Below are 27,590 nucleotides of genomic sequence, written 5' to 3'. Positions count from 1 at the left end.
CCCCCACTCCACTCTAAGACACTCTACTCCAACAAATCCAGTCTATGACACTGTACTCCCCCCACTCCACTACAGGACACTCCAGGCCACTACATTTTAGCCACACTGGTGTACAACATGGCAAAACACTTTGCCAAAGCCAATAGCTCTGGTATAGGCGAGCCCTATTGGCTTTGCCAGTACTTGTTATTTTTAGAGCAGGACTCCCCTCAGGCTCGTTGGAACCAAGCACTACAGGAGGCTTATACAAAAGGGGCGGGGAAGATCGAGCAAGGAGATTTATTTTATACACTTATTGGACTGAACAGGGAAGGATAGGGTTGAGTTAGGGGAAACTGAGCCAATTGTCTGCCATGTTTGTATTCGGGTGCATGGAAAGTTTTGTGACTAGGAAGCAAGTTCTCATAAAATTAAATGAATCAGTGTTGACAAACCGGGAGTGGGAACCTGACAGATGTATTTGGGTTGGCTAGAAACTTGTCACCAATAACAAACTGGCTTACCTTTTAACATATCTTGCTCAACCCACTCCATGGAGTGAATAATCTTGAAATAAAGAGCAGAGCATGATTCCTTGCCTGCTGCCACTCTGAGCTATTTCTGCCTGCTCGTCTGAGGAGTGGGTAAAGTGTCTCCTGCTGTGTCTTGTAGCTTCTGCTCCTGTATTTCCTTCAGGGAGGTCTCCCACTGATCCACCGGGATAAAGGGCCCAGATAGGGGAAGCCCGTTTGCTGCTGCAGGACTGCTCTCGTGGGGCTGGAAGGGGCAGAAGGTCCTGGGCAGAGAGAGAGCTGCTCCCTGCCCATCTGGAGCATAGGTAGGGACAGGCAAGGCAGCAGCTTCCAGCCCTGGTCACTTCAAGGGCAGCAGGTGGCTACAGTGATGTATGCTCTTTTAAAAAGTTGATGGCTTCAGATTCAACATCTGCCTTGGACTGAATGAAAAAATCATAGAAAACCTCGTGTTCCCTTGGCTACCACCACGATTCGGTTCACTGCAGGTGTCTGACCACTTACACCGGAACCGTGTGTCCAGTGACCACCAACACCCACCCACCCCAGAGTACATACTCTCTCTGGTCTGAGGGGCACCTCAATAGTCTAAAAGAGATATGAGGTTCTCTTGAAGTGGACACATACTTCATGTATAGGGTCGGTAGAGGCCATTGGTGGGCCCGAGGTGTGCTCGGCCTGTCCTCTTCCCGGGGCAGGGTTGTGCCTGTCCGCAGCCTCACCGTTGCACCCTCAGGATACCACTGCAGCTGAGACAAGAGGAGTGCAGCGGATGAGTGGGCTCGAAGGCGCATGTCCATTCTTGGACTCCTGGGTACCAAAGACCAGTCAAGGCTGGGACACATTCAGAGAGCAGGCAGGGTGTTTGGAATCTGAAATGGACAGGAAAACAGACAGGACCGATGGACCTGGGGCCTGGCTACAGAAATGCACCAGCTCAATTTTGCACAGATCTTTGCACCACTTGTCAAGTGCAAACAGTGAGAAGACTATCAACTGACCTTTGCTAAATCCACATTTAACTCTAAATGTTGCTTCAAAATCTGTGTAATCCCGAAATGTATGTGCACAATAGAACTGGAACCACTGCTAGCTGTGTAGTTGGAAATGTTGCTGTAAAGTTGTGCCTGTGCTATCCCTTTAATTTGGCTGATGGCAGGCTTTTATTGTAGTTACTCTCTATGATTCTGTGAACTGGTGAAATAAAAGACAAGCACGTGCAGGATTCAAATAACACGTTTATCACCAAACATTCTGCTGTGGCAGTATTACATCAGCTGATTCATATTAGTGCACCTGGGGGAGATGAAGCCAGGACAGAAAGAGCAAGGACAGATGAGGAGAAAAAGAGGGCAAAGAAATAAAAGGAAGGAAAGAGATAATGGGAAGGAGGGAAAAACTGAAGGAAGAAGAAGAGAGACGATAGAGAGGAGGATAAAAGAGGGGCAACGTGAGAAGTGCGTGGGGAGAAGATAATAAATAGGGGAAGGGATGAAAGGCAGCAAGAGAAGAAGATAAAGGAAGGAAAATGGAGAAGAAAGTGGGATAGGAGGAGGGGTGAGATAAGGAGAAGCGTGATGACATAAATGAAAAGTGAGGAGAAGACGGTAGAGAGAGAAAAGGGGAAGGTAGAAGAGGATGAAAAGCAGACAGAGAAGAGAGCAGAGAGGGAGGATGGTCCAAGGGGGAGAAGGATTGTAAAGGACAGGTGAAAAAGAAGAGGTTAGAGAAATGCAGGGAAGATGAAGAGAGGATAAGACAAGGTAAGAGATGAGACAAAAGGCAGGAAAAAGAAGGCAGCAATAGAAGGGAGATGGCTGGCGAACTGAAAAAAGTGAGGCCAGAGGAGAGAAGTAGGGAGAGAGGATGACAAGTAGTGTGTGGGGGACCGGGGAGAATAAAAGAGATAGAGGAAAAAGAGAGTACCTGGAGAGGTTAGAGAAGGATGGAGGAGAAACAAAGTCGAAAGAAAGTGGGCGAATGAGGAAGAGCAATTTAAAGAGATGGATCAACACAGAAAATGGAGAAGAAAGAGCAGGGGAAGAGGAAATGAAAAGGTAGAGCAGAGGGAAAGTGGAAGGAGGAAAAAGAACACCAGAGAAGGAGAGAAGATATGGAAGGTAAGGAGAAAATGTGGGGAAAGGCGGTAAAGATGAAGAAAATGAGAAAGGATGAAGCAAAAATGGTGATTAGGGATGCGGGAGGGTAAGACGGGAAGAGGATGAGCGTGCGAGGTAGGAGAGGAGAAGAGAGAAACGGCAGAAAAACAAGTCAGCGAGGAAGAGGAAGGCGCAGAAGGGGAAAGAGAACTAACAAAGGAAACAGAGCAAACCTCAGGCTCATGCCTCGCCCTCCCACAGACTGATGGGCCAGCAGAGGTCTACCTGTTGCAGGGCTCAAGATACAGCAGCCACACTCAAAAAGAGACAGCAGCCCCCGGGCAGTATTCACACCAGACAGCAGTTATTTAGACAGCAGCACAGATCAATGTTAAAAGAGACAGGAGCCCTAGTCGGTCACTGCGGCATGCACCAGTCTATGTTCAGTCGCAGATGAGACAGCAATTTATTTTCCTCATGAATAAAGGAAACAGCAAGGCACACTGACTGATCATGAGTTCAGAAGACACCCATCTCTGTGCTGAGTTAGCAGAGAACGCAGCTCGTGGGTATAGTCAGTAAAAAGCGCAGTCTCTGGGAAGCGTCAATGGAGTTCGCAGTCCACGTGTAGCGCCTACTTGAGACAACTGAGACTGTATCTCCCATGCATTGTCAGCAGGGACCACAACACGTATGCATTGTCGACTATGGACCGAGGTCTATATTCACAATCCTGTAAAAGAAGTCTGGAGACACAGCACACTCCTTGTCAGGCTTGCACACTCACAAGAGCCATTGGTTGTCTTCACAGCACTAGGCGGTGATGGCGAGGGGCTACCACTTTGAAAAGTGACTAGAGAGATTGGACACCATGCTTTGCAGGCTTCAAGGAGAGCAAGTGATGTCCTTCAGACCTGCTCCCAGTGTGGGGCGCTCGCGCATGCACCCCCAAGAGGACATCCACCACAATGGCCGCTCACGGCAGCGGCTTGAAGATGTTGCCTGAAGACTTGGACTCATTTTCCGGCTTGCAGGGCTTCAGGCAGTTTTGACCCCATTTGTCTTTGGTTAGAAAGTAGAGTAAGGCGTTAAGCCATGCATTGAAGCTGGCCAGAGGTCTGGTGACCTTGTAGCAGATGGACACCACGCTCATGGTCTGGCAGTCCACTATCCGGCTGGCCCTGAGCGCCAAGAAGAGGGTGCGGGTGATGTGGAAAGGCAGAAAGCAGAGGGCAAAGAGCAGCGTGATTGTCATGATGGTCTTGATGGACTTGCGCCGCTTGTTCAAGGCGGGGGCCGGAGACTGGAACTGGGGGCTGCGCAAGGTGCGGAAGATGGTCCTGGCCACGCGGGAGTAGCACCAGGCGATGATGCAGAAAGGCACGAAGAAGCCGACCATGTGCAGAAAGATGCCGTAGGGCACATAGTGCAGGAGGTCACTGTCCAGGGCATCATCCCAGCAGCTGGTGATGTTCTTGGAGAACTCAGTCTTGGCAAAGCGGAAGATGGGGCTAGTGAGGGCGAAGACAACGGCCCAGACCAGCACGCAGACAGCACGCACGGTCTTCTTGGTCTCCATGGTGATGGTCTTCATAGGGTGGCAGATGCCCAGGTAGCGGTGGAAGCTGATGCAGGTGAGGAAGAAGATGCTGCAGTACAGGTTGAAGTAGAAGAGGAAGCGGACTAGCCGGCACATGAAGTCCCCAAAAATCCATTGGTCCCGTTTGATGTAGCTGGCTATGAGGAAGGGCAGCGACAGCCCGTACATGAAGTCAGTGAGCGCCAAATTGAACATGTAGATCAGAGAGGAGTTCCACTGCTTGGTCCTCCGCAGGGAGCGGTATAAGATGATGGAGTTCAGGCCCAAGCTCAGCACCAAGGTGAACAGGTAGCACATGGGCAGGAAAATGTACTTGTACGACTCGTCGATGTGGCAGGATCCCTGGGCCATGAGGGCGCTGCTGGAATTCTCGGGGGTGCTGATGGCCTGGAGTGCTCCAGTAGCCTCTTCCATTTCACCTGAAGGCCTCTTAGGTTGGCTCACACATCACAGGCCTAGCGGTGGGAACTTCTGCAAGACAAGAGAGGAAGGACATAGTAAGTGAGAGGCAAACCACACAAGTGCAGCCTCAAGATAACATTCTAGCATGTCCTGCCTCATTAGGAATTTCCCAGGAAAAAGGTCTGCATGGATTTTAAGGGGGCAGCTTTCAACCCAGAAATGTCTGCCCTGGTAGTGAAATGAGGAAGTAGTAGGGTGGGACCAGAAAGAAAACAGATATCAAAGCGCTCTTAAGACTTGTCAAATAAAATAGGCTGGGCTGGCCAGTGCAGGGGGCAGGGGACGAGTGTAAAGCATACTCTAAAGTGTGCTTGATGGTTTGACCGGCCCCAGAGGGCCACTCAAAGAGTAATGCACACTTCACATATCTTACCTACTATGCTGCATTACACAGCCTGGTGAGGAACATGCAGAGCCTCCAAGCCCCTGTCTGAGCACCAAATCATGGCGCTCAGACCAATCACAACTCTGCTTAAGGCGGCGCTGTGATTGGACAGGGGCTTCTGGGAGGCTGGGAGCTTCCTGTTGTCGCGGAGGAGATGGAGCAGAGGCATGAGGCGGCATTCAGGTAAGTGAGTTTATTTTAATTTGTATTATTCACCCCTCTAACCCCCCATCCCTCCCTCCCCCCCTCCTGCCTCACCACCTGTGCTTAGTAGCGGCCGCTACTGCCAAAAACACCAGTGGCCAAATATACATGTGTAGTTTAATTGTTTGAACAACCAAACTTTGAGGTGTCATGTCTAGGAGATGGAGTAATGGGAGGAGAGGAGGCACCCAGTGATGACTGTCCCCTGAACAGCTAAATGCTAATGTATGGAAGGGGAGAAGGGTTGGACTGCAATGTAGCATGCCTTTCTTGCAGAGGAGAACAAGTCTGAGCAGAGGAGGCGAATTGATGTGCTAAAACATAGCCATTTTCCAAACTGTCAATCTTACTGGGCAGTGTTCGCCAGTGGTAGCCAGCTGCAATTAACACAGGTGGGGTGGCAGGCACATTAACGGGCAGTAATAAAAACCAGCAGTGCCCTTCGGCCCGAAGCCAAAGCTCTGAATCGAGGTCTGTTTTTAAACTGTGTTTCTAACGGGCCACGTTTGAGAGCTTTGGAGGGGAGACTGAAGGCACTGCGAGTTTCTCACAGTGCCTGTCAGTGAATTAAAGCAACTTAATATTTAAAAAAAGAAAAAAAGGAATATGCTACTTACCAGTATGCATCTGTTCTTGGCATAGAGGGCTGCAGAGTGGTACATTTATGAATAGATCGCCATCTGGTGTTGGGCTCGGATGATTGCACTTTGTTTTTCTTCTGGAGAAGTCTTTGTCGTCATAGGTGACTCCTCCTCTCGGTGTTAGTGCGCATGGGCATCGGCTCCATCCTTAGATTGTTTTGCCATAGTAGGGTTAGATGGAGTAGTGTAGTATAGTACATAAAGATATGCCCATGTAAATGTATCTAAATAAGATAATGTTGGGACAGACACAGGTTTCCGGGGAGGCAGGGAGGGCATGTACCACTCTGCAGCCCTCTATGCCAAGAACAGATGCATACTGGTAAGTAGCATATTCCGTTCGAGGCATATGGGCTGCAGATGGTACATTTATGAATAGATTGTACAGCAGTTACCTCCCTAGCGGTGGTCACCAGTGTCTGTCGCAACTGTCTGAAATAGAGTTTTTAATACAGCTTGGCCCACTCTGGCTTGTTGTGCAGCCTGTACATCAACACAGTAGTGCTTTGTGAATGTATGTGGTGTAGACCAAGTTGCTGCTCTACATATGTCATCTAGGGGAATGTTCCCTAAGAATGCCATAGATGCTCCTAGTTTTCTTGTAGAATGAGCTCTAGGAGGAACAGTTAATGTTCTCTTTGCTTTAATGTAACATATTTGTATACATCTTACAATCCATCTTGCGATGCCTGCTTTAGAGATAGGATTGCCCTTATGTGTTGGGGAAAATGCTACAAATAGTTGTTTAGTTTTCCTGAAGTCTTGTGTTCTTTCTATGTAGTACAAAATGGCTCTTTTAACATCTAGTGTATGTAGAGCCCTTTCTGCCACCGTTTGTGGCTTTGGAAAGAAGACTGGTAATTCCACTGGCTGATTGATGTGGAATGCTGAAATTACTTTAGGCAAGAACTTTGGGTTTGTTCTAAGAACCACTTTATTCTGGTGTAACTGTAGGAATGGTTCTTGTATTGTTAATGCCTGTAATTCGCTTACTCTTCTGAGTGAGGTAATAGCTATAAGGAATGCCACCTTCCATGTAAGGAATTGTATTTCGCACCTATGCATAGGTTCGAAGGGTGGCCCCATTAGTCTGGTGAGTACTACGTTGAGGTTCCAGACTGGGGAAGGTGGTAATCTTGGTGGAATGACTCTTTTAAGACCTTCCATGAATGCTTTTATCGCTGGTACTCTGAACAGTGATATGCGCTGCCTGTTTTGTAGGTATGCTGCTATAGCTGCTAGATGTACTCTGATAGATGTGTACGCTAGATTACATTGCTGTAAGTGTAATAAGTAGCAAATAATCTCCCTTGTTGATACGTCTAGAGGGTTGATATTGTTATTAGTACAGTGTATAGCAAACCTCTTCCACTTAGCTGCATAGCATGCTCTGGTGGTTGGATGTCTCGCTTGTTTAATTATTTCCATGCAATTTGGGGGGAGATCTAAGTACCCAAATTCTAGGATTTCAGGAGCCAGATCGCTAAGTTCAATTGAGTTGGATCTGGGTGCATTATTTCTCCATGGTTCTGTGTAAGGTGCATGGGTAGAATTCGTAGCTTGTGATGTGGCACTTTTGAGAGTTGTAAGAGCGTGGTGAACCACGGCTGTCTTGCCCACGTGGGTGCTACTAGTATCATGGTCATTGAATGTTGTTGCAGTTTCCTGACCACTAATGGGATTAGTGGGAGAGGGGGAAAAGCGTATGCAAATTTGTTGGACCAATTTATCCATAACGCATTGCCCTGCGACAGGTGATGTGGGTACCTGGACGCGAAGCTTTGGCATTTTGCGTTCTGATGAGTGGCAAATAGGTCTATCTCTGGTTGTCCCCATCTTTGGAAGAATGGCTGCAGTATTTGTTGGTGCAGTTCCCATTCGTGTATTTGTTCCGACTGTCTGCTTAAGATGTCTGCTATCTGGTTTTGAACTCCTGGTAGGTGTTCGGCTAACAGATAGATGTTTTGAGGAATGGCCCATCTCCAAATTTCCTGTGCTAGTCTGGATAATTGGAGAGAGTGCGTCCCCCCCTGTTTTTGAATATAATACATTGCCGTCATGTTGTCTGTTCTGATCAGGACTGCTTTGTGGATAACATGTATCTGAAAGGCTTTCAATGCTAGAAACACTGCCAGTAGTTCTAGATAGTTGATGTGCAGTGTTCTTTCCTGCACACTCCACCTTCCTTGTACTGTGTACTTGTCCATATGTGCTCCCCATCCGGTGAGCGATGCGTCTGCTGTTATTGTCACCTGTGGAATTGGCTCTAGGAACGACCGCCCCTTGGTAATGTTTGTTCTGTTCCACCACTTCAGAGAGCGGTGTGTGCGGTCGTCTACCAACACCAGATCCGTAATCTGCCCTTGAGCCTGATTCCACTGTGTCGCTAAGCATTCTTGTAGCGGACGCATTTGTAGTTTTGCATATGGTATTAGCAGTATGCAGGATGACATCATGCCTAATAGCTGCATGAACACTCTTGCTGTTAGTGAGTGTTGTGGCTGAAATCTCTGAGTGATTGTAAGCATTGCTTGGACCCTGACTGGGTTGGGGTACACTTTGGCTTTTTCTGTGTCTATAGTAGCCCCCAGATATTGTTGAACCTTGTTTGGTTGTAGGTGTGACTTTGTGTAGTTCACCGTGAACCCTAGCTGGTGTAGTAGCTGAATTGTCTTTTGTGTGTGTTGCAGACACTCCTCTTGCGACCTGGCTTTTATTAGCCAGTCGTCCAAGTATGGGAAGACATGAATTTGTTGTCTTCTTAGGTGAGCTGCTACCACTGCCAGGCATTTTGTGAACACCCTTGGTGCCGTCGTGACACCAAATGGAAGGACTTTGAACTGATAATGTTGTCCTTCTACCACAAACCTGAGGTATTTCCTGTGGTCTTTGTGAATAGGGATATGAAAGTAAGCGTCTTTTAGATCCAGTGTAGAAAGAAAGTCCCCTTTCTTCAGTAAAGGAAGTACTTGTTGGAGCGTGACCATGTGGAAATGTTCCGAATTTATGTATGCGTTGAGAGGTCTTAGGTCCAGTATTGGCCTTAGAGATCCATCCTTTTTGGGAATTAGGAAGTATAGGGAGTATACTCCTGTTCCCTGTTGGTGCTGTGGAACCTTCTCTATGGCATGCTTTTCTAGCAGTGATATTACTTCCTGTTTTAATAGTGTCAGGTGATCTTGTTTCATTGGACGCTGTTTGGGGGGGATGTTTGGTGGGGTAGCTGTGAGTTCTAGGCAATAACCATGTTGGATAATTTGTCTTACCCACTTGTCTGATGTGATGTTTTCCCAGACAGGTAGGAACTGTGATAGGCGTCCCCCTACCGGTGTTATATGGTCTGGGGGAAGCTCTATGAAGTCACTGTTTTGGGGTTGGAGAGTTGCGGTTGTTGTTGTTTCCGCGACCTCTACCCTTGTTGTTGTTACCCCTGTATCCACCTCTAGAATTACCTCTGGGTGATGTAGGTGTAAAAGAGGTTTGCTGTTGGTTTGTACCTGTACTTTTGGATCCTCCTCTATAGGTGGATCTACGAAAGGAACCTCTTTGTGTCGGCTGTTGCAATGCTCCCATTGATTTAGCCGTTTCTGTATCCTTCTTCATCTTTTCTAGGGCCTCATCTGTCCCTGTGCCAAAAAGTGTTTTCCCATCAAAAGGTTGGTTTAGTAACGATGTTTGTACCTCTTGTTTGAACCCTGACACTCTGAGCCATGCATGTCTCCTTAACATGATGCTTGTGTTTGTCGACCTTGCCGCAGTTTCTGCCGCGTCTAGGGCGCACTTTATTGAAGTGTTAGTAATTAACTTCCCTTCTTGTATAAGTTGATCTGCTCTCTTTTGATGTTCTTTAGGGAGATGTTTGATGAGTGTTTCTAACTCATCATAATGCGCTCTGTCATACCTTGCAAGTAGTGCTTGCGTATTAGCTATGCGCCAACTGTTTGCCGCTTGAGATGCTACTCTCTTCCCAGAGGCATCTATTAGTTTAGACTCTTTGTCAGGAGGTGGAGCTTCTCCTGTAGATAAAGAGTTTGCTCTCTTGCGAGCGTTTGTGACCACTAGTGAGTCTAGAGGAATTTGTCCCTTAATGTATATTGGGTCTTTTGGAGCTGCCCTATATTTTTTATCAATTCTTGGGTTCAATACCCTAGCCCTCACTGGGTCTTTGAATATCTCTGATGTATGACTGAGAAGGCCCTTAAGCATTGGTAGTGTTCCTGATGTTCTTTGTGCAGTAGGTAGTGTTTCTAATAAGAAGTCCTGTACTTGAGGTTCTGTATGTAGGTCTACCTTATGAAATGTTGCTGCTCTAGTAATGAGTTGTGCAAACCCAGTATTGTCATCAGGAGGTGAAGGTTTTGAGGGATATGACTCAAGGTCGGTATCATTACCTGATCCCACATTATACTCCTCCCATGGGTCTGCCTCCTCTGGGATTGTGTCCTCATCATCTCCAGGGTGTCCCCCCTCCCCTGTGTCACTCTCTCCATCTGTTGTAGGTGTAGATGGACGTGTGGGAGGAATATCTGGCCTATTGTGAGGAAGAGGCGAAGATGGTGTGTGAGGTTTGGGAGAAGGGGGAGGAGTTGTATTCGTCCCCATTGTTCTCTTCTTTGGATGAGACTTGTCGTCCAAATGTTCATGTTTCCTCTTTTTAGGTAGTTCTGTGGCTACCTTGCCAGTCTTTGGGTCAATAAACAAAGTCTTTTGTTTAGGATCCGTTCCGTGTTCCTGTGTCGGTACCGCAGTTTTCGGTTCCGAAAGGTGTTTTTTCTTTGAAATGTCCATTTGTATTTTCGGTGCCGAAGTTTTGTTCGGATCCGACTTCTTCGGTATCGAAGATGTCCCCGGTGTCGAGGGTGTTTTCGGCGCCGAAGCGTGCTTCGGTGTCGACATGGACTGCTTCGACTTCGAGCTTTCCTTGACCTGGTGCTTCGGTGTCGATGTGGTCGGTTTATCGGAACCGGAACCACTATGATGGGGGACCGAGTGTTTCGGTTTCTGTTTCGTTGCCGGGCTCGAAGGCGGGGCGTTGGAAACTTTTTTCGGTTGTCTGACCGGGCTCGAGGGCGGGGTCGACACCGTGCGGGGTCTGTTTTTCGGTAAAGGGACGTCGTCACTCACGGTTTGTTGGACGTCGATTTCCTCGACGTCGGACTCGTCCGCTTCTGACCCCGCCTCGTCGGCCTCTTCTTCCTCCTCTTCTGGGTGCTGGTCCTCGAACAGCTCCGGGATTGCTTGTGACTGCATTCTCGATACCTCGTGTCTTCGGGCTCGACGGTTTCTAATCGTCGATTTTGACGAGAACGCTGCACAGGCCTCACAGTCCCTGGATTCGTGTTCAGGGGACAAGCAGAGGTTGCACACCTCGTGTAGGTCCTTGTGTGGGAACTTAGCACCACACGTTGGACATTTTTTGAATGGAGTCCTTTCCATGGACCCCGGGTTGGACTACGTCGAGTTTCTCGTAGTCGTCGTCCTTCGAACCGCGTCGGTATGGAGTAAAGTCGCGTTCGATAACGATACCGTCGATTTGGAAAGGAATACGCGCCGGTTATAACCTTCTTTGTTGAAGTCGGTCCGGAGCGCTTCGATCCTCATCCGAACCCGATGGCGGAAAAAAACAATCTAAGGATGGAGCCGATGCCCATGCGCACTAACACCGAGAGGAGGAGTCACCTATGACGACAAAGACTTCTCCAGAAGAAAAACAAAGTGCAATCATCCGAGCCCAACACCAGATGGCGATCTATTCATAAATGTACCATCTGCAGCCCATATGCCTCGAACATGTACTTACCTGTTACCTCGTGCTGGGTGCTCCTCATTATCTCAGTAGCATAGGATCCCAGAGCTCCAGCAAGCAACTCCCCTCTTCTAATCCAGATGCTTCTCTTAGAAGCATGAGAGAAGCACCAGGATTGGCTGGAGCGCACTGGTGCGATGCTATTTAAGCACTAGGATTCTGTGCTTGCCCTCCACCCAGCTGCCTGGGACAGCTTGGGTTGGAGTGTTTAACCCCCTGGCTGCGGCCGGAATTCTGCGTCTGTGCGGCACATTCCGATCGCGGGCATGGTCATGACGACTCTCGGCCGTCATCAGCACACGCCCACCGTAACTGATGATGACCGGGAGCCGTCATCAGCACCAAAGGGGTTAAAGAGCGCATGCCAGGCAGGCCGTGGCAAGACAGCCGGTCAGAGTGACATGCGCACTATAAACGTGAAGAGCGCACTGTTCCTCTCAGCTGCTTAGTGCTGACCTGTCCTCAGACCCGGCAGCTGCGAGGATAAAACATCAAATGGAAATAAATGTGTTTTATTACCATTACCATTTTCTTTTTCATGTTTCCTACTCTCTCATGAAGCTGAGCTGCAATCTGAGGGAGCTGTCACACAAGAGACTAATTTGTTGTGTCCTAAAGGCAGTATTCACTTTTTGCAACTAGACCACAAACTCGCTTTCAGAAATGACTTCTAGGTTTTGTTCTCTCTGTCAAAGAACTTCAGCAAAGGCAATTTGGAAGACTGCAGCAGTGGTCGTAAACTTTGCTTCCTAACCACACTAGAACTTCATCACCAAACTTAATATTTATATGCTTATGTTTTCTCCATCCGTGTGATCTGTCTGCAGCGGTGCTTGTTCAATAGTTGTCTTTCTTGTTAGTTTGTACTGGCGAGTATCTTGTTAAAATCAGTAAATTACAGAAAGCCATGCGTTTTTCAGAGTGACCCCCCCCTTTGCGCCTCTTTGAGAATGGTCTATACCCTGTCACTCCTACTAAGATCACACTCGCCTTTTAATCCAAAATTGTGGAGACTGCCAGAAGAGTAAGGTGGCTCGCCTGTACCAGGTGAAAACAGGAGGTCATTGTTGAGTTTTCAGGTGGATGTATGTCAGTACAACGCGATCTTTTAGATCGCGGTACTTGACATCGCAGATTTTACAACGCAAGTCGTTACAACGACTTGCGTTGGAGGGCGCGGATTTAGGAATTTTATAATTTTATATTCCAACACCAGTACCCGTAACAGTAGGGAAGGTTTTGGACAACATTCCTTATCCCACAGCGCCATCCAGAGCAAGTCGTAGTAACGACTTGTCTTGTAGTAGCTGCCTGGAAAAGGTCGTGCGGTGTAAACACCGCGTTGTAAACGACGTTTCCCTTTCAGGCTGGTGGGCCAGGAGGGATCTGGAGACCTGTGTATCAAGAATTTGAGATCTGTGGAGGTGGTAGAGATAGAGAGAAATAGACTTCCCAGTCTCTCAGAACTCGATCAACCCCATGACGAGCACAGGAAACAGGTCTGGATCTCCATGGGAAGTTACATGCCATAGACTCACCTCACAAGCGTCTGCACCAACAGACGTGATCCCACTCAACATACACCGTCTACCCCCCAAGCATAAAGCAGCCTCTTATAAGTCTGAGCAGCTCGGGTCAAATAAGTGATCTATTGCCCCACGTTTCAGAATTGAGACTAAAAGTGTGTGGCCGGGGAGGGGTAGTTCTGGGAAATGCGCCTTTAATAGACCATAATCGTGGAGGGCATGATTCTTCACTTTTGACTCCTGTGGCATCAGAGATCCTCCACCTAATATTAAATATCAAGCGGTCTTGGGTTTTCGCTTTTTAGTGTTTTCACCTCCTAACATCAGCAAGAGTCTGAGCCTCGTTTGTCTCCTCAGAAGCCACAGTTAGACCTGGCTTCTGGCCCTCGCCCATGCACGGGCAGTGTGCACAGAGCACTTTCTGGGGACCTCAGGCCACAGTTATAATCTCTAACTCATAAGAAATGCATCTGTGTGAAGACCAGAAGGTTTTTGGCAAGAGCGGCAACCACTCAAGTGCTTCATGTTTTCTGAGGTAGGTCCTAGGGTGAGAGAAGTCTGCTTTTTCCCGGCGCGCTCCGGCTGCTATGACCTGGCCCCCGGGGATGGATGCTAGACTTTCCAGGAACTCAAAAATGAGTCAAAGAGAGGTGAAAGACTCCTTGCTTGCCTGCCTTGATCTGGTGCCTGAGGGTTGGTCCCCCAGCTGCTGGTTCTGCAGAGAAGACATGGTTCCCGAGAAGGAGGTATAGGAACCCTCAGCCAGGAGCTGGGTACAGAAGGTGTGACTATGTGCTGGTGACTGAGGAGGGGGATGGGACCCTCAGGCAGTAGCTAACATAACATAACATAACGTGTATTTGTAAAGTGCACGTTCACCCTTGGGTATCTTGGCACTGATTAACAGATGTTACCCAACTCAAAGGTACTCATTTTATCAACCTCAGATGGATGAAAGGCTGAGTGGACCCGCCGGGATTTGAACCTGTGACCATGAGGTCGAACACAGGCCCCTGCAGTGGATGCATTAGTCCACTGAGCCACCAGACCCGGCTGAGTAGAGAAAGTGTCACACTGAGCTGGCGATGAAGGAGAGGGGCTAGGAATTTCAGCTTGTAGGTGGGTGAAGGAGGAATGATTCACTGGTGGTGGAGGATGGAGCCCTGTGCTAGAGAATGAGCACAGGACATGGGACTCTCATTCAATAACTGGGTAGAAAGGGCTTGGCCCTGAACTGGCGACTGAGGAGAAGGGATAGGACCTTTGTAGGAAGCTGGCTCTGTATATGGTATACCATTAAGTGGTTATATCTTGCAAGGAGTCCAGAGATTCCTCCAGAAGTGTACAGGGCTCAATGCAAACCCAAAGTGCTCTATTTGTGGTCGTGTGGGCGAGCAGCCTTAGACCTAGCACAATGGAGTGTAAGACATGTGTTGTGCACACAATGACCAATAAATGACACAGGACTCCAAAAGGAGATCCACACCAATTTAAAAAAAAAAAAGCTATGGTCAAGATTTCTTTTAAGACCCAGATCTTCGCAAAAAGGTAAGCACATTTTTAAATAGAAATACTTTTCTTTTTCAAAAGTGGGCACTTAGTGCAATTTCTAGTCTTTACAATCTTAACATATGGAGGAAAACAATAATGCAGTTTTGTAGGTAAGTAACTAACTTACATTTCGAGTCTTTGGATTTTAGGGTCAGCAGTGGCAAGGTTCAGGTAAGCCCAGAAACAGCACCACCACCAGCACAGGGGTGGCCGGGTGCAGAGGTCAAAGTTAAAGATCAGGCCCAATGTTCCCCAATGGAGACGGGGGTGCTTGAAGACAAACTGCTTGCAGGTAAGTAGATTGGTTGCAGGGCTCAAGCTTCGGAGGTTAAAACAAGCACAGGGGGGCCACAAGGCAGCCTCAAACATACACCACCAGCAGCACAGAGGCGGCCGGGTGCAGGGTGCAGACACAGTGTCGGGTGCCCAATGCAATTCAGATCAGAAACTTGGATTTGAAAACAGGCTGCAGGCATTGAACCAGAGGTTTACGAGGAACACCAGCAACAGCAGAGGTAAGGTGGGATGTTGTAGGTCCCATGGGCACTCTCAGTCGAGATCCTCAAGGCCCAGGGGCTTCGGATGCAGGGGTGTCCTTTGACGTTGGGTTTCTCTAACCGGAGCCGGTTGCTGTCGCAGGAGCCTTTGCATTCACATTGCAGGCGTCGTTGTGGAGTCCAAGAGGGGTCAGCCAACGCTGGACTTTGGACTCAGGATTGCTGGGGAATATTTTCTGGATCAGTGGTCCACCTGGACACAGGCCGGAGGTGTCGGGTGCAGAATGGTCAAGGATCGCAGATCCGGAGGGCACCAGATTCCTTTGTGTTGGTTTCTTGTGGACAGAGCCGCTGTCCTCGGGAGTTCTGGTCTTTTTCAAAGGCAGCCAGTCCCCCAAGGGGTTGTGGGGGTTGCTTGCTGCAGGACAGGTGTAGTTCTTTTCTCAGGGCCTTTGCAGCTGTAGACAGGCCGGTAGTGCTGGGGCCAAATCAGTGAGTGTAGTCAGTCTTCTCTGCATGGCATCTTCTTCATCCTTATTCTTCTTAGTTCGGCAGGAACTAGTTTCAGGGTCTGGGGGAGCCACCTAAATACTAGATTTAGGGATGTTTTAAGAGAGCGACAAGTAGGTCCCATGGGCATCTTACCTGGGGTTTCCATACCCTCAATTATGCCACCCTCCTGTGGGAGAGGACAGAGTACTAGCTCTGATTGGAGAAGTCCCACCATCTTCAAGATGGCGCAGACTAAAACATGTGCTTCACCTTGCCTCCTGCACCTCAGCGGTGGAGTTGGCAGAAGTGGGCACACCTAGTTTTCCCCATCTTTTTACTGCCTATAGTCGAGGTTTAATCTGGGGGCTGCCATCTGCTGCTAGCAGCAGAGACTGGGCGTCCCATTATAAAGGCAGCAGGCTTTTGAAGCTCCCCTCTCGAGCACTGTGTCCATCCTGGGGAAGGAGGCGTGACACCTCCGCCCAGAATGTGCTTTGATTGTGGTCCCAGAGAGCAGGGGTTCTTGACCCAGGGGTCCAGAAACATGCCTGGTGGTGGCAAGCGGCATAAAGCCAATCTGTGATCACACCAGGGTTGGTAGGTTTTTAGGAGCACCTATGAGGTGCCCTCAGAGTACATTTTTCAATAAATCCCACAATGGCATCGGTGAGGGTTTACTGAGAGGATTAGTTTGGTACCCAACACTCCTGGGTTCAGGGAAGCCATCATGGTGCTGGGGAACTCGAGTTGTCGAGTTTCCAGCTCATGTACTCACTATGGCTTCCCTGGCACTTACTACATTAGGGAATGGACCTAAATATTTTAGGGGCATATCTGCTCATGCAGATATGCCCACACCTGAGATATAGTGCACCATGTCTTAGAACTCGTAAGGCCTGGTAGAGGTGTGACTTACCTATACCTTTAGGGAGTGCTCATTGACGTGGCCCACAGGCAGTGTGCCATGTTGACTGTCATTTTTGTCTTTGAGGGCATGCATGCTGGGAGACAGTCTACATGGCCTTGGTGAGGGGTCCCTAGGGGACCCTGTTCAGTCCCAGTGCCTTAGGTACCCAGGTACCATTTACTAGGGCCTTACAGGGTGCCTGAAGGGCCAATTGTGAAACAGTTTTTGGGAAGAAGCACTGGCACAGGGGACCTGGTTGGCAGGAACCCTGTGCACTGCAATTGATACCACATCAATTTCCAGGCAAAAAGTGGGAGTGCCAACCATGTCAAAAGAAGCACTTTCTCACAACCTTCATCCAGTAGCTGGGTAGAGAAGGTTTGATCCTGAGCTGGTGTCTGAGGAGGGGATGGGACCCTCAGCCAGTAGCTGGGTATTGAAGCTATGGCTCTGACATGGCGACTGAGAAGGACGGGACCCTCAGTCAGTATCTGTCCGGAGATGATATGGACCTCTGGTGGCCCGAGTGGATACCTCATCCAGCACTTGGGTTGAGAAGGCATGGCGCTTAGGCTAGGGTAAGGGAACCCTCAACCAGTAGCAGGGGGATATGGTATGACCCGGCGGTGGCTGAACAAGGGACCATCGGCCAGTAGCTGGATACGGTAACTATGAACCTGAGCTGGTTGCTATGGATGGAGCCCTCATCCAGCAGATGGGTACAGGACGTCTGACTGGACGTTGGTGGCTGAGGGAAGGATGTGGGAACTCAGTAGTGTCCAAGTGGGTATTTTGGCAGAGCAGTAATGTTACTAAGCTAAGAGCACTAGGGATAATGGGGCCCTAAACCCCTGTCATTTGGAGCAGATGAACAGACAACTGTAGCACATCCAGGCCCGAGCCTGATGCCTGGCTCGGCTCGAGGTCTCATTGGAACCTCAAGCCCATAACGAGCTTAGCTTTTATCCTCTATCCTGCCGACTTCTTTCCGGCTTCTTCACCCAGCCAATGCTGCCACTCCCTCCTGCCATCTTCCTCCCACCATGTCTAGGTGGTCCTCTCCACCTGCTTCTATCCTCACCACTTGTATTCCGCCATCCTTTCTTCATCTCTCTCCTGCCATCTTCCTCGGACCATGTCTAGCTGGCCAGCTCCACTTGCCGTGTCCCTCCTGTTCTCTCCCCACACCATGCTTCCTGCCAGCCTCTCTCCATCTCTCTCTCTCCGGCTCTAAATCGAATTGACCAGGACAGCGCCCTGGGCGGAAAGAAAATGTGGTGTTGGTTGTGGGGAGGAGAGTCGCCGCGGTGTGGTGGCAGGAGGTGTGAGGAAGATGGGAGGAGGGCAGGGGGTGGATGGGGGGCTAACAATCAGCAGAGGTACATCGAGGGCTGATTAGAAACTCCTTAACCGGCGCAGACTGAGACCAGGTGGGATGGCAGCGCCCTGCTGCGCCCCTCGGTATATTGGCGCCCTGGGCCAGGGCCCAGCTCTCATAACCCCAAGGCCGTCCTGCTCCTCTGCCATCTCCATGCCACCCTCTCCCTCCTCTAGATCCGCCCTCCCCTCCCTGTCATTGATCTTCATTCAACCATCGCCCCCCTCCGTCTTTCATTCTCTTTCCAGGCACTTGTGCTGCCTGGCCGCGGGTACAGGGGGGGGGGGCTCTGTGCCCGGGGAGCGGGGCTGACTCAGCCTTTCCAGCTCATTACCCCCCTTGCAATGAGTAACAAGCGCCTTCTGCGGCCCCGGCGCTTGTGTAATCAGCGGCCACTTGCTCACGCTTTACACTTCAAAACAGCAAAATATTTACTGTCTTCGGGGCGTCGCCCATCCGAGCAAACACGGCTCCCGCTCCCGGGCCCCCTCCGTGCTGCTGGCCGGGGTGCACTCGGGCCGCTCAGGCCGCCTCTGAAGCCAGGCACCTGCTTCCCTTACAAACCCTGGTGAGCCTACCAAGCGGCAGGCAGACATTACAGCAACGACCTGACCAAACCGTGCAGCACGGCCTCGGCCTCTGACCAAACCGTGCAGCACTGGCCTGACAAAACCGGGCAGCCCGGCCTCCGACAAAACCGGCAGCAATGACCTGACGAAACCGCGCAGTACGGCCTCTGACAAAACGGTGCAGTAATGACCGGGCGAAACCGTGCAGTAAGACCTCTGACCAAACTGTGCAGTACGGCCTCTGACAAAACCGTGCAGCACAGCCTCTGACCAAACCACGCAGCAATGACCCGACGAAACAGTGCACCACAATCACTGACCAAACTGTGCACGCAGCCTCTGACAAACCGCGCAGCACAGCCTCTGACCAAACCGTGCAGTACGGCCTCTGACAAAACCGTGCAGCACAGCCTCTGACCAAACCATGCACGACAGTCACTGACCAAACTGTGCAGCAATGACCAGACGAAACCGTGCAGTAAGACCTCTGACCAAACTGTGCAGTACGGCCTCTGACAAAACCGTGCAGCACAGCCTCTGACCAAACCACGCAGCAATGACCCGACGAAACAGTGCACCACAATCACTGACCAAACTGTGCACGCAGCCTCTGACAAACCGCGCAGCACAGCCTCTGACCAAACCGTGCAGTACGGCCTCTGACAAAACCGTGCAGCACAGCCTCTGACCAAACCATGCACGACAGTCACTGACCAAACTGTGCAGCAATGACCAGACGAAACCGTGCAGTACGGCCTCTGACCAAACTGTGCAGTACGGCCTCTGACAAAACCGTGCAGCACAGCCTCTGACCAAACCACGCAGCAATGACCCGACGAAACAGTGCACCACAGTCACTGACCAAACTGTGCACGCAGCCTCTGACAAACCGCGCAGCACAGCCTTTGACCAAACCGTGCAGTACGGCCTCTGACCAAAACCATGCCGCACAACCTCTGACCAAACCATGCAGCACAGTCACTAACCAAACTGTGCAGCACAGCCGCTGACCAAACCGTGCAGTACGGCCTCTGACAAAACCATACCGCACAACCTCTGACCAAACCATGCAGCACAGTCACTAACCAAACTGTGCAGCACAGCCGCTGACCAAACCGTGCAGTACGGCCTCTGACAAAACCCGTGCAGCACAGCGTCTAACAAAACCGTGCAGGACAGCCTCTAATAAAAACCGTGTGACACAGCCTCTGACAAACCATGCAGCAGTCACTGACCAAACTGTACAGCACAGCCTCTGACCAAACCGTGCAGCACAGTCACTAACCAAACTGTGCAGCACAGCCGCTGACAAACCGTGCAGCAATGACCTGACGAAACCATGCAGCAGTCACTGACCAAAATGTACAGCACAGCCTCTGACCAAACCGTGCAGCACAGTCACTGACCAAATGTGCAGCACAGCCTCTGACCAAACCGTGCAGCACAGTCACTGACCAAATGTGCAGCACAGCCTCTGACCAAACCATGCAGCACAGCCTCTGACCAAATCGTACAGCACAGCCTCTGCCAAAACCACGCAGCACAACCTCAGACCAAACTGTGCAGCACAGCCAGAGCCGTCTCTAGGGTGGTGCGATCGGTGCCACCGCCCCGGGCGCTAACTTGGGTGGGGGCATCAGTTTGCAAGTATATTCACGTTTTAAAAGCACCTGTTGCCGTGTTCCTTGTCTCCAGCAATTTTCAGGCATCAATTAGAATGTCAAGATAACTGTGGTGATTAATCGTCTTCCTGGAAATAGACCTGAGGTTTGTCTAGGGGAAGTTTGCTTATAAGGTAGCACAGAGGGTTACTGTGCCTGCTGCAGAGAATTTTTACCATGCAGATCACAAAGTGCATATAATGTAAAATAGGTCGGTGTGTTACTGCTTCTGTCAGAGACATCCTTTTGTTACCTGCAGTTTGTAAGTTAAAATCCTAGTATAGAACACTGAGCTATTGAGCGTCATCAAAGAGCTGTTTTTTTGCCCAGTCTTATTATCCTAGTCTTGCAAAAAGGGTCTATTTGGGTAGAAATCAATTCTTATTGAAGAGAACCCCTAACAATGGTGTTACGTTTTAAATTCTGAATTGGTGCTTTTCCAGACTTAGGACTCTTAAACTATACTTCCAGTATCGTTGACAAGTGACTCCTACACCTTGTAGTCCTGTCTGATGTAACATTTCCTATACACTGATTTACACACGTATGGTTGTCTCTATGCAATATGTGTGTACAACAACTTCTAACCAAACCCCACTGAACCAATCATTTGAACAAACTTCACAGCAACAATCTCTTAACAAAACTTGCAGCAACAATTCTCTGAGCAAAACGTACAGCATAAATCTCTGATCAAACAGTTCAGCACCAGTCTGACCAACCTATACAGCAACAATTCTCTGACCACAATTTACAGCAACATCCTGTGACCAAACCATAAAGCAACCATCTCTAAGCAAACCGTATAGAAATAATCTTTGACAAACCAATAAGCAAGGACCATCTAACCAAAACCCACAGCAATAATTCTTTAGCTACTTAAACCTATACCAACCCCTTGCTGAACAATCCCTACAGTAACCTGCTGCAAACCAGGAATTTTAGAATGAATCAATTAATGAAACCCCACAGAACTGATCAATGCCACAGTCCCCTCAAAATAAGCAGTGCACTAAGGAACCTCAGATAAAATGGCAGGGCAATAATACACTAACCAAACCCTTCAGCAACCATTCTCTAACACAGCCCTCTAGTAGCCATGCTCTAATGAAACGCTAAACCAAAAATCACGTTAATAAACTCAAATTCAATGTTCACTGCAATGATCTTCTAAATTAACCATTCCAATAAGAACATATAATACCCATACAGCAACAATCCTCTAAACAACCCATATAGCATGAGGTGTATAGCCAAACCCTATGGTAGACATGCTCTCCCCATTGCAACAATCATTTAACCAAATTGTACTGCAACAACCTTCTTACCAAAGCCAATACCAACAATTCTCTAACCATAAACCACAGCAACAATTCTCTAACCAATACCTGTAGCAACAGTCCATTAACCAACCTTAACAAATCTTATCTTCGAACCCAAGCCGTTCAGCAAAAATGCCTTGCCATCCCATACAATCATCCTACTAGACCTCATTGCAATGGCCTCTGAGCCAACATTACAGTAATGATTTTTAATCAAATCCAATAGCAAAACCCAATGGCAAAAACCCCCAAGTATAACTCCACAGCCACAAACCCCAAAAGTATCCAACTCCAACATTAGTCGTCATCTAACCATATAACAATCTTCTATTCAAACAAACCAAATGGCAATGAACATTATGCTGAACCTCACTATAAAAGTCCCCTTGCCTATCAGTAGCGCTATGGACGCCTGGTCAACATGTAAAGTCATGATTTTCTAACAATGCCTTACATCAAACTTTCTCGAAACAAACCTGCAGCAAATGATAGAACAATCCCAACACAACCCTTCTATCACTAGGACCTACAGGCACATGCCCCTTTCATAAACCCTAGAGAATGTATCCAAATCACCAAACCATAAAGTAGTGATCTCACTGCTCACGCCTTCATCAGTGTTCCTGTTACTGGGCTGCGATTTGTTGCTATTAAGGTCACCATTCCATTCGATAGTGTCACAATTTCCGCTAGCCGTGATGTCCCGAGAAGGACGGGCAGCACTGGTTAACACTCCATTGAGAGGCGTGTGGGGCACCTTGGGATGCATGGTTATTTAACGACTTGTGTTACCTTTGATAGATTACTATGGGTCCCATGCGAACCCATGTCTTCAATGCAACCAGGTAATCCTGGACGTCTTGCCCACCTTATTTTTGATCGGGGTGATTGACCACCCCAAGCTAGTGCTCTGTGAATGTTCAATATTGAATGCTTTTTTGCTGACAGTTGGTTGGATATTTCACAAAACCAACCTGGAGTGGGATATTAGGAGGGGGCAGTGAGGGAGTTACTGATGATTTTAGTCCACAGTTTGATGTAGGTTCTCCTTTCAGTGCCACCTTTCTGGCAGTCTGCTTCAAACGGGTTCAGAGGTGGTTGGAAGCAACAGGATTCTTCTCTATTCACCATAAACTCATAGACGCAAAAGATGACTACATAAAGACTGATGCTCTGAAATGCTTAGGACATAAGACCCATGCTTATACCAAGGAGGGTATGCACAATCTTTGTATAGACGAGCGCTCGGCTATAAAAAAGAGCATGCTAAACTGGGAAAGTGGTAGACGGGCCACCAGTATCGGGGCATCAGTCACCACCACCTCCAGTAAGCTTGCCTCTACCAACCTTAGAACATATGTTTCCTGCTAACCTCTGTAAACTATACCTGGCCAAAACCACATCTGTACCCCTTGTCCACAATTACCCCTTAATATATTTCTTTTAGCCCCTCAACATCTGTCTCTGATCAATTCAATACCACCTTTCTCCTTCCATTCTCAGAACATCTGTCCTCAAATAACCCAGACTATCGGATTGCTCAACCCCAGAACATTAGTTCTCATTAAATGCAGAACATATCTTGCCACACATAGTACTAAACCTAGAAGACTTGGCCTTATGAACCCCAGACCATCTGTCCACTCTAGTTTAATCAGCCCAAATCTGCCTCACCAACTCGAGAACATCTGCCTCCCACCAACATGACCTGTGCACTCCACTAACCAAAGTACATTTATCCACACCAACTACATAACCTCTGTCTACATTAACCCCACATCTGTAACCACCAACCTCAAAACATATGTCCCCACTACCCCAGAACATCTGTGCGTATTGAATGTAGAACAAATGTCCTTCACTTAGACGTGGTCCTCTGTGAACCACAAACCTCTGCTGAACATGGCTATCTTCAAGAGAACTTTCTCAACACCAACCAAAGAGATGCTGTCATTCATCAGCCTCAGAATAACCATCAGCTCCAATTAAAGGACATCGGTGAAGCGCAATCCTTCACCATCATTCCACCTGCAACCACAGAACACATGCCTACACTAACCACTGAAAAGGTGATCCCAGCAACTCCAGAAAAGCTATCCACAGAAGGAACAGGGCTTAAACAACACTACCCTGGTGGGGGTGACAGGATGGACCTGGGTCTGATGAGTCACGCTGAAGGTTGAGAAATCCTGTGTGAATTATTGCCTAAACCGGGCTGCGTAAGAACTTTTTCACTAGATCCTAAAAGGCACTAAACGAAATGCTAAATGTCCCCAAATATCAGGATTTTGGGGAGATGTCCTGGGTAAATGAGACTGTGCCCAGCTCTAAAAGCTCCATGTCTCCAGTCCCAAAATCTGAAAATCTGCCTGGAAGAGGGGGGTGCGAGGAATCTAAAACCAATTACAAAAATGTGTAGGCAGTTAATAATCATCCTCATAGCACGCAGTCTTTATGAGAATAGGTTGGAGGAGATAATTCCCGAATCTGAGTTGGGCAAGGGCTACTAAGAAAAAAAACCACAGGCGCACTGCAGCGAGGGAAGGAAATTCTAGAACAGAAACCCACTGTTCCAGTGGTAGCCCCCCAATGGAAGATCAGGGTTGTGGCTTGCACTTTTGCAAAATCTACCTAGCCCAACATAAACCCTGACATAAGGTAGTTGCAATTTGTAAAATGAAAATGCTTGAATTCAGAGAAGAGCCTAGTTGTGATGTTAGACTAGCTCAGGGTTATGTTAGGTAGTTGAGGTATTCTCAACAATGGGTCCCATGCACGCTTGCTTAAGTCAAAGTGATAAAACTTCATGAGGTTTCATTGAACTACAACAAAAGGTATGAAAACGCTAAAAGAGTTAAAAATGGGTATATTTTGGGCCAGGAGGAAGAATCTTATTTCCTTGCAATTGGTGGATATACCACAGGCCCAGGGATGAGCTAAAGAGCAGAGACCAGTTTTTAATCTTAGGTACAGATACAAAAAAATCTTATTTTTACAAAGAAGGAGACTATGAAATCATGCAATTTGATATCACAAAGTCGATTTTGGAAGAATATCACATGGAAATATGCTGAGTTTTAGGTAGAAAGTGGTACATGTTGTTTGTAGGTTGTCACCCATTATCTGCTAAAACAGTATTTTATTAACAATAGTATACGTTTATCTGCTGCCCCCAATAAATGTGCCATCACCAGAACAGTGAATCTCTAATCATGTAATGAAGTGGTGACCAAAAATCATTATTTTAGGAGAGGTAGTTGTGCCCTCCACATTTCTAAGATATTTTGGTGAAAAAAGTAATCAATTTCAGTCTTCGTGGTGAAGCCCAAAGTCCAAAGTTCCCAGGCGTGGACACTAGCTCATGAATCTAGCCAGGATTGTTCAACGGGTTGCCATTGAGAACTTTACAAAGTTCTACTCAAAAGAAAGACACCCCAAACCATTGCTTAATTTGAGCCTGTGGTTTCCGGTGGGGACCACCTGCACTAAATCTTTTTGAATCAGTACTTATTTTCCTGATCAGACATTTCCCAAAGCAAGAGGGAAACACACACAAAGGGGAAAGAAGGAGAAGAGAAAGACAGAAGACCCATCACACAAGGAGAAAGGAGGAACCGGCCAGAGTGAGATTAAGGGGAGGGGGTGCTTGGTAGTGTATTAAAAAAGCCTGAGGTGGTTTGAAGATTACTTACCCTTGGCATTCGGCACGCTATCATTTCATAGCACCAGCAGTGGGCTTCAAAGCACAGCTTTGGGCACCAACACTCATTCTTTTACAAATTAAAGACCGCCCCAAACTCTTTGAATCGCTTGGGTCTGGTGCTGCAATCACTTACCTCTTTGCTATACTTCAGCCAAAAGTGATGGTGAGTATTAGACAACTCTGCAGAAGAAAGTGGGGTCATCTCTGGCAAACTGATAGGTAGCCTTAATGTTGGAACACGAGAGCCCACACCCAAGATAGACGGAGAGTTCCCCCACAATCTCTCAGGGTGCGACAACCTACCTTCTCCAGAACGTGGGACCACCCAGTGTCAAAATGAACAGTCGAGTCTGCTCTTATGAGAGCGTGGACCTGTCCGCAGCTACCGTCCACCTAAAATTCTGCATCCTCTCCTATGTGTTCAAGGCTTGAACTCTCAGCCGGAGTAAGACTCAGTGTTGTCCTTGCCAGGGGGCTAGTAGATGCATGAATCTCCTGTGAATCTCCTGTGGTACTGGTCTCTGAGTTTGGTGGTCCCAGATGCCCACAGCCTGTACGTCAGAGGTGTACGAGGCAGACAGCAGTGATCTGTGGATGGCTCGCACAGGCAGGCAGTTTCGTAGGAGTGGTATGCTGCAGGTGGCGGCGGACTTGCAGGTGGCACGCTGCAGGAAGAGTGGACATACAGCCCTGGAAGGCAGTCTCCCAGCCCCTGCCTGTTCCAAGTGTGCACAGCCAGCCTTTCAGGATCACTGCTCACGAGTCTTAAATTCCATTTGCATGCATGCGGCTCGTTGGAGGAAAGCAGCATGATTGAATGAAGGGGTTAATCATTTGCTCAGCAGCGCTAGGCTACAGGGAGCCCAGCACCTGTGTCTCGCCATCCTTTGCACCCTGAGAAACACGTGCCACCGAAGAGCATGCGAAGAACCTGGGTTCAAGCAGGTTCAACCTCCACGCATCATCAAATGGGTGCAAGGGGTGGGGAGGGAGGGTCCCCAAAAACAGCTGCAGCATTCTGCAATGCCCTCAGGAAAAGGGATTCTGGAAAACATCTTAAACACTGTAGCCTAAGGGTGCCCAATTTCAACCCTCTAAGAAATCAATCACAGAACACCCATCCTAACACAGAAACTCCAGCACCAGAACCTACTGGGAAGAGGGCACCGAAACCAGGGCCGGCTTTAGCAATGGTGGCACCCTGTGCGACAATGTTTGTTGGCGCCCCCCTCAATAACCACCTCTGCCACAGACTCCCACACTACCACCATTTGACAATCCACCCAAGTCTCCATAACCACTTTCTCTTAGATTTGTTTAGTTTTATAGCGCCACTCATACCTGTTTAAAGTGTCAGAACCCTTTACATCACACGTACAGTGAATGGAGACAGTCAAACGTGTGTAAATCAGTGTACAGGAAATGTTACATAAGACAGAGGACAGCAAGGTGTAGGAGTCACATGTCATCCATACAGGTATGTAGTATAGTTTAAGGGTCTTTGGTCTGTAAAAGCACAAATGCAGAATTTAAAATGTAACACCATTGTTAGGGGTTTTCTTTAAAATTTAGAATTGATTTCTACCCAAATGTTTTTGCAACATCAGAATAAGAAAAGGCTAGGCAAAACAAAACGTAGCTTTATTATTTTCCTTGCAGTTTGCATGCAACGCTTTGATGCCACTAAACAGCTTACTGCTCTGTATTAGGATTTTAGTTTATAAACTGGAAGCAACAAAAGAATCTCTCTGACAAAAGCGATAACCTATTGACCTATTTATAGTATATGCACTTTGTGATCTGAATGCCACACTTTCATTGCAGTAGGCATATTAGGATGAGTCAAAACTTCTACTACCAGACAAAGCTCTCTCCAGGAAGAACATTAATCACCTTGACATTTTTATTGATGCTTTAAAATTGCTGGGACAAGGAAGGTGATCTCGGGTGCTTTTAAAACAATTAACATGGCGCCCCCACCCCATATCAGCGCCCGGTGCGGTGACACCGATCGCACCGCCCTAGAGCCGGCCCTGACCGAAACCTCACCACTTAGGAGAGGTTACAAAGGAACAGAAAAGCACACCAATTACACGAGATGCAGGCACACTCCCCCAACACCCATCACCACACAAAATACCCTGGAAGAGGAGATTTATCTCAATCAGGGCTGGACTGGGAACTGAAGCCAGCCCTGGCAAACTGCTCGGCCAGCTCCGCTCTGGGGCAGCGGGGGTGCGGCGAGCTGTTTGCTAGGGGTGGGTTTGGCCGATTT

The 27,590-nt window shown here is 48.3% G+C and overlaps 1 protein-coding gene across 4 annotated transcripts in view; it reads right to left on the bottom strand.

The window, feature by feature from the left end:
• Positions 1-1,737: 1,737 nt before the first annotated feature.
• Positions 1,738-27,590, bottom strand: part of LOC144799631 (P2Y purinoceptor 4-like) — a 267,888-nt gene continuing 242,035 nt past the window's right edge. For all 4 annotated transcript variants that reach the window (XM_078671055.1, XM_078671053.1, XM_078671054.1 and 1 more), the window contains one exon: positions 1,738-4,682. Coding sequence is in view for 1 of the 4 variants with exons in the window: in XM_078671052.1 (XP_078527178.1) it covers positions 3,588-4,625 (1,038 nt within the window). In the remaining 3 variants the exon portion in view is untranslated. The remainder of the gene's footprint in view (positions 4,683-27,590) is intronic.

This window comes from Lissotriton helveticus, chromosome 12, assembly GCF_964261635.1.
Source record: "Lissotriton helveticus chromosome 12, aLisHel1.1, whole genome shotgun sequence".
Classification (NCBI taxonomy): domain Eukaryota; kingdom Metazoa; phylum Chordata; class Amphibia; order Caudata; family Salamandridae; genus Lissotriton; species Lissotriton helveticus.
This window is presented reverse-complemented; position numbering and strand designations above follow the sequence as displayed.